Below are 12,976 nucleotides of genomic sequence, written 5' to 3' on the forward strand. Positions count from 1 at the left end.
GGTAGGCAGGAAGCGAGTGGCATTTCTAGGCAAAGAAGCGTTGGGGTTGTAGGATGTGAGAGGCTAAAGTTCATGTGTTGCTCTCCACTTTCTGTTCGTATTCACACTTTTTGAACACTAAAGGTATGTGTGTTTATTTGATGAACATAACAGGCTGACATTTTTGCTTGAATATGACAACTTTCCAAGTGGCCAGGCTCTCTGAGATTCTGGGGTTTCTACAGTCCACAAGGTCACAGTTATGGTTTGGCTTTTTTTTTTTTCTCTGAATGGTGGCCTTAGAAAACAGATAATATGTCAGTAAGTTTTTACTACTTTTAAGGAAGAACCCACCCTAGAAATGGTGGAATGGTGGAAAGATGAAAAAGCTGATTTATATAGGTTAAGCGGGAGATTACTGAAAAACTAATATTAGCTCATCAACCTAATGTCATTCCAAGGAGAGTACTATTATAAGACATATTTTCTGAAAAGGGACGTCTAAAATTTAAGCTATGTGTCCACATTGAAGCAACATAACATAAATACTTGACCAAATGGTATCAAATGTATATTAAAACCTTTTTCTCCAAAACTGCATAATTTTTGATGGGCAAAGGTTGCATTTTATAGACTAGATAATGTGGCATTTTACCAAATGGCTGAGAAGCAGCTTTAAAAGGTGGGCCCACTTAGCAAAATTATGGCTAATAGAGTTTGACTTTGCACCGTGCTTGGATTAGGACGCTTAAAAGGGTCTCGCAATACTGAATTATGCTGCAAAGTGCTAACACCTACAGGTTGAAATTGTTTGTGCCTTTATAACAGCCAGACTATTCTTTTACTGCTGTAGGGAATTTAATGTTGCAGGATTAATTGTCCAATGCACGTTTTGGCACTCCAAAGTTAACCTTACTGAAATGATCCATTTTGATGTCTGTATAAGAATCCATACATGTTTTAGCAGCAATCCAGATGCATCACGATATCTGCAGATTTCTAGGTTAAAAGAAATTGGTGTAACATGACCGGGCTGAAGGAATCTGCTGTTTCTTCTGTAATTCTAGTTGATGATGCAACTTACCTTTAATTCAGGTGACAAGACTTATTAGAGGAAGACTCAGTTGCATAGAAGTGGAAGCATGAAAAGATGATGTCTAGGAGGTATTTAGTGCAGTTTCTATAGGCTGAGAAGAGGAGCACTCTTTCTTTGAAATGCTCTTAGGAAGATCTCCAGACCCTTTGGTTAGTGACTCTGGAATCAGTGAGGAATGCTGACAATGGAAAGCAAAACCATAATTGTGCTTATGCGACCGTGCCAAGTAATTTGAACATTTAAAATAAGTCGGGCGCAGGCCTCCTTATCCATATTACGTGACTTCTTTAAACATTTAAAGATGATTTCTCTTTTGAAGCATAAAAGTAAATACCTCAAATTAGCCCCAATCATTGGTGAGAGTAGGAAGTTTTTAAATCCCACCCCCCACCCTAATTATTTTGGAACCAAACAGACAAATTATTAGAAGCTTGCACCAGGTAATTTTATACCACCTGGTGGTATAACCATTTAAAAACTGATTCCTTGGTTGCTTATTGTAGGTGCTGTTTACTTAATATTGGTTATACTGTTCCTGTGTTGTCAGATTTTTCTCGTGATTTTATGGTCTAGGATTATTTTCTGTTTGTTCTGAAATGTCCATCTTTAACATGATTTAACATTTTAACTAAAGAATACAATATTTTTCTTGCTGTTTTTCTTTAACCAAATGCATCCGTGTAGTAGTTTCCAGTTTCTGAAGCTTTAAAAACCTCTTCACGTAGCCTGATGTTGATAACATTTTGTAGGGTATGCTCAGCTTCAGATACGTACACAGCTCTCTTGGAGGCAGAATTGACTCCTTCAGTCTGTAGTGTCTCAACATAATGTTATTTATTTGTTTGATTTATATGCTATCTTCCCTAGAAGAGTCTCAGGGCAGGTTACAATAAATATAATTAGGTTATCAGGTTCTGAGTATTGTGTTTATATGCCAAGGACTGTCCTAACTGAGGGCATGATCCCATAGATGATTCATACCAGCGCAGGACCTTTATCTTCAGTCAGTAGATTGGATATGTCACAATATGGTGCTCTCTCATTGTACTGAAATACTGTTAAATAGGTCATTTGACTGGACTGATGCACAATTTGCCATGGTATTCCTCCCCCACAACCCCCCCCCCCCCTCCAAAACAAAACACAACCTCCTTGATTAATAAGGATACTTGACCTATGTAGTCCTATTGAACCATTCTTCTGTAATACTTAACTTCCATTAAGGGCATGTCAAAATTTAAAAAACGGGTTTTGTTACACAGTTGCTTTCAGGTATACCTGCTTATTCCTTTTTTCCTGTGTGCTTTGTATAGCTGGACACCTTAATTCTGTCACATTCAAGGGAAGGGTGCTGACCAAATGACATCTTTGATTTCCACCCCCTTGCCCCACTTGCAGATTTGTCACCACTGTACACTTTAAATATCCCAAAGGGAAAAGACCTGTTCCATGATTATGTGACACCTACTTTACAAGCCCCACTTATGCAATCTGTTCTTTTTCTGCGTAACCTTTTTTTTCTGTTTTCTGTTAGAAAAATCATTTGTGGTCTACACTTAAGAAGGAATTATGTGCTCTTGGGTAAAATCACCTCTCCTTAATCCCCTTTAAATTGTCCCATACAGATAGGCTAGGTGCAGAACGAGACCACTTACCAACCTGAAGGTAAGTGCGAGGCTGTTTCAAAACTTGTATTCGACAGAGCTCCTAATTATGGGCTTAGGGCCACACTACATGTCCAGACTTAAAACCATCTAGACACTGAGCTTAGCTTAGGCCTTTGACAGACATTACCCTTAAGATGATGGCTTGGGTAGCAGTGACCTGGCCACAAGTTAATTCAATTAATGGCATGATAAAAGGAGGAATAAGCCACAAAACAGATGCATTAACTTTGTGGCACCTTTAATTGAATGGGTGGCCAGTGCTCCCAGCCTTTGGAGCTCGCTGGAGCTTTTCAAGACTCCCATGCACTCCGCAGCTGGGACCCCACATCAGCTAAGAGGAGCTCCCAGCTATGAGAGAGCAGCACCATGTGCTCCTTCATGGGAGACTCTAATCAGCCGATGGGGCTCCCAGCTCGGGGAGCGCCAGGAGCCAAGCCTGCTACTTGTTGGCACTTTGGCGACGTGGAGCGATGGGAACTGATGCTGGATCCCACAGTCACGCTACCTGCCATGCATGTGTAGCATGGCAGGAAGAGCAGTTGTTGGGATCCTGCATCAGATCCCATTGTGCCTTTAAATTAACATCTGTCTGGGGCCTTAGTAACACAAAAGGTAGAGTGTCCCTCTGCAAACCCGTTCGGCAGCCACCCACACTGCAAGCAGCTGTTCTTCACTGCAGGTTAGCCTTATCGATAAGGAACAAGAAAAAGAGCATCCCTGCTTCCCACATAACCTGCCCAGGCTTTTTCTAGCCTGCAGTCACATGCTTTGGGAATCATGTGTGCAGAAAATCCTGCACTTGTGTCTGGATATTTGCTAAACTTTGCGTGTATAAATACTTCTGGTCCATGCTAGGATGTTCCTTTTGTAAAATGGATACTCAAAGGTCAGTGACTTGGTGTGATGTTTCATTCCTTACGATGAGGCCAGTAGCTTTCTACTTTTTCAGGCTAGGCCTTAAGTGGTCTTCCAAATGTGGCAGTGAAATGGAGAAACACAGGGGTGTTGAATGACTTTGTGATTTTCATGCACATTTGTGCCATACAAAAAAACCTAACCTTCTTTTGTTTTATGCAGGTGCTTGTTAGCGAGGACTCTGATAGCGATGGTATAGTGGCCCACTTCCCGGCACATGAAAAGCCCATTTGCTGCATGGCTTTTAACCCCAGTGGTAAGTTCTTCTGCCATAGTTAATTTTATAGCATATAGTATGTAAAGAAAACAAGAAATGCAGTGTATGTTCTGTTTCCTTGGGGCTGTGAAAAATTACCACCATTCTTTACAAGTCTATTGTGGGACATGCAAAGACTGACTTGGAAAACATCGATGTCTGTCTCATTTGGTTGAGCATTGCACACCAGTTGTCAGAGACTGCTTTTGTCTTTTCTGGGAATTTCAGCTTTAGGCCAGCTATACTGTTTTATGGTGTGCATATACAAAGAAACCTTGACCACTACCTAAAACTACATATAACAGAAATATTGAAAGGAATTATTTTGTTAGTTAAGTCCATCAGATCTACTGGAAATTCAGGACCAAAACTTCCCTGAAAGCGTTCTTCTTCCTAAAATTGGGAATAAGATGGGTCATTTCAAATGAAATCTTTCCTCTGAAGGTAATATATGGTGCCACAAATGCTTTGTGGATCTGTAACTCAAGGTTCTGCTCTTTTCCTTTTAAGTGGTATGAACCACAATCTGAAAATATTTTAAAAACCTCAAAGAAAGTACCTTTTCCCCTCCTTCCTCTTTGCAGATGAAGAATGATTATGGGCAGGTGAGATGCATCCTGTTAATCTCATTCAGTTGACAAGGAAACCATGTTTATTAGTCTTCTCAAGACGGAGAAATAACTTTTTGATTGACTGCATAGTGGTCATTGAAAGGGCTGGGGAATTAACGGTTTCCGATTCTCTAAATTAACGAGTTCTAAAATGTAGTAAAATACTCAGCAGATTCATAGATGCTAGGGTCGGAAGGGACCTCAACAGATCGAGTCAAAGTTGTTGGAGATGAAGTCACGTTTCAGAGAGCTAAAACTGAATAGATGTCATGTATATCTTCACTTGCAGTGACCGGTTGGACTCATTTTGACATCCCATCTGTTATGTCAGAACTCTTTAACAGTAGTATGCGGTTCAAAGCTTCCTTACCATTAGTGCTTTTGACGTTTAAAAAAAAAATCTTGTTTCATAATTCAGGGATTTTGTTCTGTATCTCTGAACATTAAGGTTAGAACGTACTTTTTGGATTCTAAAAAGGTAATGTTTCTGTGCAGGGTAGCTAATCTTTGTTTTGTAGAAATCATAATACATGCCATTCGCATGGTTTTGAGAGACTGAACTAAGTAACACTCCTTATTGTGTAACACTTTATGAACACTAATTACATGCTTTTGAAAGGGTCTCTTGTTATTGTGTACATTTGCAAAAAGCAAAATGCTTATGGAAAAACAAACGAGCATGACGGAAATCTTGTGTATCGTTTGAAAGAGAGATTTGCATATGCATGGAAAATCCTGCTTGCAGGCTGGCTCTCTTTCTGCTTGCCCTGATTGTGAAATCACAGTCCTTTTTCTGATGTACAATAGATGTTTACCATAGATCTGATAGCCGAACAAAATGCCCTGCAAGAAAACACTGTTTTCTAAACATTGTGATTTGCTGACAGCTTGCAAATGCTGCATGTCATGAAACACTTGCAGAAATGGATAACTCCTAGGAAGGTGTTAAATCATGCTGTCCACCTTATTTTTTTTTTCCTAACAAAATGTCAAAATAGTTTTTAACGTATTGTTTCGGCTCTGGACAAAATGAAATCTGCACCTCAACTGGATTCTTTCTTAGTAATATCCAGGTGGATTTGCTTGATGGCAGCACCACAAGTGACATCATCCTAATTCATTGCAAACTGGCGTGTTGCCATTCAGGTTGATTTCATTGCAAAGCATAATGAAAACAGGAGGTGGCTTCTGCTGTCAGGTTCTCCGACTGTTATGCAGCCCTGAGGCACTGTTTTCTCAGGGTCTAGCACGATGTTACAGAAACCTCATAGCAGTCTATAAAGACTTTCACTAATCATTGCAATCAATAGACGCTGCTCCTCTTTGCGTGTAGATTCATGGATAATCAAATAGCCAGATATTCATCATGTCATTATACCAAAGCACCCATGAAAATAAACTTTACAGATACTGAATTTTGGGAGGGGGGAAAAATGCATGCACTGTGGTTCCCAGAAACAAAATAATTTTGCAACTCTTCTAAACCAGTGCTTTATAAATACGCTTATAATGGACCAAACATGAAAGTTATATGCGCATATTTTTTATGTTGAATTCACGTAGTTTTATGCAACACACTATTTCTTAATTTCAGCAGTTGAGAACCAGACTGCATTCTATATCAGAGAAGGGGTCGGCAACATTTTGGGGCAGGGTACCAAAAATCCCTGCACCCTCAACTTACAAGACGGTGTGCCAGAGGTGGACAGCGGGGGAGCCAGAAGGGACCTGACTCTTGTTCTGGCAGTGTAGCCACAGCCCCTTCCCCGCCATCTGTCCCGAGGTGCGCGTTTCAAGCAAAATGCCTTCACGTGCCACTCTGGCACCCCATGCCAGGGATTGCCAACCCCTGTACTAGAGCAGTAGAATGGATTTGTGTGCGATAAAGATACCAACTTTAAAGATTTTCTCAGTATTAAAGAGTCAAGTAGTTTGTGATGATGATTAACCATAGGTGGTGATGATGAAATGATGCAATGGGACTTAGGGATGTCGCACTCCAAAAGTAACTGTTAGCATAAGCTCAGCTTCGGTTTAGGACAAAGACCATCAATAAGCCCTAGAAAGAAGGGGTTGGGAGAGGGAATTGTTGATGTTGGTGTCATATGTTATCTTATCCTTTTTCCATTCTTAGACTTAGAAAGCAAATCCCTTGCTGTATCATTAGTTCCCCAGGTCTGTTAATTTTACTGTGGATCAGATCCCAAACCCAGTGAAAACACTGGACAGACTGAGGGCATGTTTTCTCAGCAGGGTAAGTTAGACCAGGCAGGATGCTGTGCTAATGTGGCAAAGCTGTTTCTGGTTCGTGAGCCAGCTTGTTTGGATCTAGTGTTGGTATCTCTACGTGGTACTGCATTCCAGTATGTAGCAATAGCCTTCTTTGACTTCCATGGGTTATGGCTGAGACTCCTGAATGGTCTTTGTCAGAGCGGTTTTCTTCTTTTTATTTGAGGAAAATCTATATAGCCATTTTTTTTTCATTAGGACAAGATGAAAAATTATGCTCTTCACATTCTTAAAAATGTTGCTCTTTTTCATGTAGGTCACTTGCATACAGAAACTTGGCATCTAGCTAGCATGCATTTTGGACGAGGCACATGGCCAAGTTAAAAAAATCAGTATAATAATAAAAAAATACACAAGTAATTGAAATATCACTTCTAAGCATGCTTGTTTGGGCAGCTTTAGATTATTAAGAGTCCAGACAATCCCAGTATACATCTTTCTGGCCCATCCAGACACCAGAAGGTTGCTACTAGGGCAGTGGATGTTAAGGGAATTGTACATATCTCAGTCTAAAACAAGCAGCAAATCCCACTTTAAAAATTGACTTGATAATAGATTGAAGAAAATCACAGGGAAAGAAAATTGCGGATCCTGGTAATTTAGGTTTTCTCTGCTCTTTTTGCTGTGTTCAGCGAATCCTAAGCTTTCATTTAAAAAAAAAAAGTTGTAAATTTTTTACTATGTGGGTTTTTCCGCACTACAGCTGGATACTCTATGAACCCGGGGCTTCATCCACAAAACCCCCAAATCTGCTGGAATTTGCCAGAAGCCAGTGCCATCCACATACAGTTATGCCTCTTGGTTTCACATTTTAAAGATTAATAGATAAGTAGCAATTCAGTAAAAGTAAAAAAAAAAAAAAAAAAAAAAGACTGGGTACCCTTTACCTATTTGATTGGTTTTTCATTTTTGGAAATAATTGGTAAATGGCATCAAGACATGCTAAATCCAGCAGTTCAGTATAGTTATTTTCTCTGGTGGGAAGGCGATAATCAAAAAAAAAAAAGATGATTTGAGCCTAATGCATCTGTTCTCTTTTCCAATTAAATTGTCAGCTTTAGTTCCACCATTGGTGCAGTATTTTTTTGTATTGGCCAGGAGAGAAATTTCTTCTGCAGTAATCTTGTAATATTTTTGGAAGAGGATTTAGTGAAAACGATTCCAGGACTGGGCTAGGGTGGCGCAGGTGCTAAGGCACATGACCGGCAGCCCAGGGGTCTCACGTTGGAGGCCGTAGCAGAAGTGCTTCTGGTGCAGCCCTGTCGGATTGCGGCGAATCTGTGAATTCTGCTAAATACCTTGTCACGAAAAAGAAAAAGGACACAAAGAAGAAAGGATTCCAGGACTCACGTTCAGGTACATTGGGATCCTGCTGTGTGCTTATTTATTAATAAAAGGCTATTAACAATTTATAGATTGCACTGAATATTGCACATCTTTATTTTATATAGAGAAGTGACATATCTCTACGTAAATTTTACCAAATTTACAGTTACAAATCCTACTGATTTTTAGACCTAGTGCCAAATTGTTGCCTGATGCTTTTGAGACAAAGATGAAGGTATAAGGTCCCACCCTTCCACGTCTCTCTCTAGACATCAGATTTGAATCAGTAAATGCTGTTACAGTACTCCTACAGCTATTCTACAGGGGCCAGGACCACAGTCTAGATGAAACAGAGAGGAGCATGGCATGTGGCCACTTCTTTCATGCTGCTGACTCCTCCGTAGCACTTATGCTTTTGTGATATATGCAGGCACGTGTGCAGGGGAGGAGCTGGGTTGTATGGTTGACCAGTTTGGTTTTGTTGTAAACGAAGGCTCTAGCTGTTCCGGTTGCTGAGAGACTTGATTCACAAAGCTAAAGATGCAGCGCTGTCTGGTTGTGCTTACCGAGGCTGAAACAAGGAGCTTTGAAAAGCATGAACTGTCCAATTAATTTCAGCATGTGTTAACTCACTCCGAAGATGTACGTGCAGCACCGTGAGCGACAGCTCATTGAGGTTTCTGAATTTAGTGGATTTGGGAGAGACCTCGTTCCACTCAGTTGGGAAGGTCAAAAGCCCTGGAGACTAGCAGCGCTCCCAAGTCTATTCATCCCCCCGTGCAGGGGCAGTACTCTGAGACTGAGGAGTGTGCACAGTCGATTCGGAGCCTCTGCACAGTCTTCTTTGAGGGATATCTTTTGTGGGCAAAGCTTGTGTTGTAGGTGGACCTTGGAAGACTACCACACCCCTATTTTTCCAAGTCCAGTTCAAGTCCCTGAAATGTGAGCCTTAAAACATTTCAGTTTGTGAATAAATATTGTAAAGATGTCCCGCAATAATTAAGAGTCCCTTTCTATTAGCAGAGCCCTGGATTTTTAACTCAGTGCAGCTAAGGTTAATCCTGAAGCATTACTGTGATTTCGTGTGCCAGTTTTAAAACACCTTTATGGACCTTCTTGTGTGGAATTAAAGTGAGTTCAGTTCAGTTTAGCTAAGTTCACTTGGGATTCCACTCGAGATGATTTAAACAAAACTGAATAAAGGCATGGGTAATGCTGAGAAAATGTGTTTGCGCAGATATTTTTATTGTGATTTTTTTTTTTTAATTAATCCACTTTTATTAATCCAAATGGGTACCTTTATTTAATTTGGATTAATTTTCCTGAGTGACCCCATGTAGACACAGTCTGGAATCCCCAATGAATCTGAGTTAGTTAGCTTTCATTTACTGTGGCAATGTACAGAAGTTATTGGGAGTTAGTTTAGAGCAGCTGACACAGAGAGTCCTCGTTAAACTTACTGCAACTCCTTGTTTGTTTGTACCCTAAAATGCCTTCATCCAAGACGTGCGTGGCCAATTATGCCATCTGCCTATAACTTCTGTTTTTGAAGAGTGCGGTGATTTGGTAATTTGTCTATCATCTGCTGTAAAATAGTGCACCGCTGTTTGGATAAAGCCAGCGTTATTTGACTTTCATACGCCCCATATTTCCAGGCCTCCATCAGAGGTTGTAAGTAAGACTGGGACTTTCTTTAGAATTTAAAGACCTGCTTTTTAATTGTGTACAACCAAAAACACTTCTCCACTGTATTGTGCAAAGCACAAAATTAGAACTGAACTGTGGAGTTAATGTGCAGGGACTTTTTAATATATTTTAATTGTAGATGGGATTAAAAATTCTCGCCATTCCTTTTTTTAATGTTCAGATTTTTCTTCCGTGAACATAACAGCATTGTGCAATAAGTTTTTGTAGCAGGGATTAGGCCTTAAATTATCTTTTTGAATAGAATATTTAAACAGGTACAAACAGTTTACAGAACGTCTTGGTTATTACAGTACCGTGGAAAAAAACATGTCTGCAACATAATGTAAATCAACGAGAGCTCATTATGTAAACTCTGGATGAAGGCGCCCTGGACTCAATTTTGGGAGGTCACAAACGGAAGGAGTATACCATAGGGGGTTATTTAATTTAAGATGTTTATGAAAAAGCCTCCAAGCTTTTAATGTGCTGATGATAGTGTGCCAGAAACTGTAAGTGCATGTAAGGTTTAGAACAGAGATGGGGAGAAAAAGGGAATTCAGTGGTACGCGGCAGAATAAATTGCTCCATGATAATCTAGACAAGGCTAGAGATTGTCTGGACTACAGACTGCAGGAGCTTGTGCAAATGTCCCTTTTATTCACAAAGCTACATTATTAGAAGAGTTAATATAATTTATATAGGGAAAAATGCTCACAGTTTTAATGTGAGCAAGAGCCCCTTAAAACGAATACTGTTCGTTTTATTTTTGCACCCAGACATAGGAGGTTTACTGACTATTGTTAGGGACAGGATACTAGACTAGATGGACCACTGGTTTGATCTCCTATGGCAATTCCTATCTCCTGTTGTCTGGAAAATTTTCACTGTCGTCTTAATGTGGCTGCAGGTTTAAAACTTTCAGTCCCCCCCACCCCCCAGACATTTGAGCACGAGGATTTGGATCTGAATTTTGAGGCTGGAGTCTTTTGCTACAAGTCACTTAATAGGCTTAATAAAAATCAAGGACTCGTGCAACTCTGATTTTTTTGGAAGAGTTATAAACTGCATTTAAATTTAGTGATTTGGGCACTCTCCAACAGCAAGGGTATCTACTAAAAGGTGGGTAATCTGGAAAACCTGGAGCGAGGCACTAGACATGTCATTGCCACATGTGTAAATAAGAAGTGACTGTCAAGTTTTGTGGGAATACAGTAAAAACTGGTGTTTAACTGGGGATGGTGGGGTTAGGGAGAAGTAATGGTATTCTGTTTTTCCCAGTTGAGTAGTATGGACCCGTGCTCTCTCTCTCACTCTTTTACTTGCCAAATCTGAAAACGGCTTTTTCCTATAAATAGGAAATGTGATTGTTACCCATTTGGGATGCTCATCAACTTGCTTTGTCTACCATTATCAAGGTATCAGTCTAGTCATTTTACTCCACAATCACAGAATGTCTCAATATAACTTCTGAAAGCCATATTTCTGTCTTTTTTCCTAGCTTTATCACCATCTGGCCACAAAAACTTAAGTGTCTCACTATGGTTTTTTTTTCTCCGTGTAACATTTCTGAATGGATTTTTCAAGAATGTTTACTCTTAAAGCTAAAATGACTTTGTTTTTAGTAATAATACATATTCTGGAAAGCTGGTCTCACAGGCTGCCTAACAGACCCATTAAGGGTCACAACGGATCTAGTTAAAACACATTTGAGTAAGTTTGGGACATCTGTAAAGTAATATAGGCTGACTGCTGGACTCCTTGTGCAAATTCGGTCATGAGCTCTCATGACATGCTCTGTCTAAAACTGAAGTCGTTTGAATGGCTAGATCAAGATTGTCCTTGTCTTGATGCGTGGCGTCTGTGGCTCATTTCTGTGCACCTTTTTGCAAGTAAGACTAAAGGACTACGCAGGCATTAGGCAAATGCCAGCTAATTCCACTACACGTTCTCACGAGCAACAACCAGCAAATCGTTTGCCATTTGCTGGTCGTAGACCAGAGCAGAGAGTGATCTCGAGAGGAAAGTTAAAAATACAGTAAAAGTTACGCGACAGAATAACACTGCAGGATGAATTGGAGAGAAAATACGGCTTGGTTGACTACCTGGCATGCAATCTGTGGTGTATGGGTTCTATTCATAGAAGTGAAATTAAAGGATGCAGTTAAACGCCGTTGTGAAACGTCCAGTCCAACAGCTGCTTTTAGTTTGTTTTTCAATTTCTCATTGCCTTTCTTGTTTATTAGCTGTGACTCTGAGGTCAGAATTAAAACAAATATTTTAATGGCAGCATTTATGATGTTGGCAAGGAGCACTGCAGCTTAGTACTGCGCTCTAGACGAGACTCGATATGGGTGGTGTGAGGTAGTCCCGTCAGCCTTAAAACAGAGTCACGATTGGTGAGACTTTTCAGAATACAATGCCTGTAAATCACGCAATTGATAAGCATCATAGAATCCGTACTTTTTAGCTACATTAGCTAACTAGACACATTTAAAAGGACTTTGAGGGACCCATAGAGGGAGGATCCTTTATAGATTTTTATCGTGTTAAAAGCTACAGTATTCCTCAGTTCAGTCTGACAGATCTGGAGGATAAAGGCCTTTATGAACTGTGCTAATTAAAACCAAACTCGTATGTAAACCATATACATTTATTCAGAATGCAGGAACTGTTGTTCTACAGTCTCTTAAAAATAATATTAAGAATATGTGGGCCTGGAGCATTGGAGCATCTTGTTATAGTAAATTGTCTTCGCCCCATTTAAAAACAAATTGCAGAGTTTTTGCTGGGGATGGTTGTACATTAGTCATTAAATACATTGCTGTCTACCCTGAAGCCATAGGCGGTTTTAATAAAATAGATCCAGTGAAGGAGAAAAATAAGATCAATGTTTTGAACATGCATTCCAGGCAGAAAAAAATTTATAAAGTAAATGTATAAATGTTATGGAAAAATTACTTTTTAAATTTTTTTTTATTTTTTATCAAAGCAAATTATAGATGCAAGGAAAAGCAAAACTGTATGGAAACAACCTTATTCTAATTACATTTTATCAGCAGTGAAGTTGAAAGGATCATGTTAACTTATCATCTGAGTGGGGAACCTGTATATACCAAATACGGCCTCTGATGTATGTTTAAAACAGGTAAAA

At 39.7% G+C, this 12,976-nt stretch overlaps 1 protein-coding gene across 7 annotated transcripts in view; it reads left to right on the plus strand.

Annotated features, from left to right (window-relative positions):
- BCAS3 (BCAS3, microtubule associated cell migration factor) overlaps positions 1-12,976 on the plus strand; it is a 444,448-nt gene that overhangs the window by 102,838 nt on the left and 328,634 nt on the right. For all 7 annotated transcript variants that reach the window (XM_019545665.1, XM_019545667.1, XM_019545666.1 and 4 more), the window contains exon 13: positions 3,820-3,913. In XM_019545665.1, coding sequence (XP_019401210.1) covers positions 3,820-3,913 — 94 coding nt within the window. The remainder of the gene's footprint in view (positions 1-3,819; positions 3,914-12,976) is intronic.

This window comes from Crocodylus porosus, unplaced genomic scaffold, assembly GCF_001723895.1.
Source record: "Crocodylus porosus isolate Cpor-Errol unplaced genomic scaffold, CroPor_comp1, whole genome shotgun sequence".
Lineage (NCBI taxonomy): Eukaryota > Metazoa > Chordata > Crocodylia > Crocodylidae > Crocodylus > Crocodylus porosus.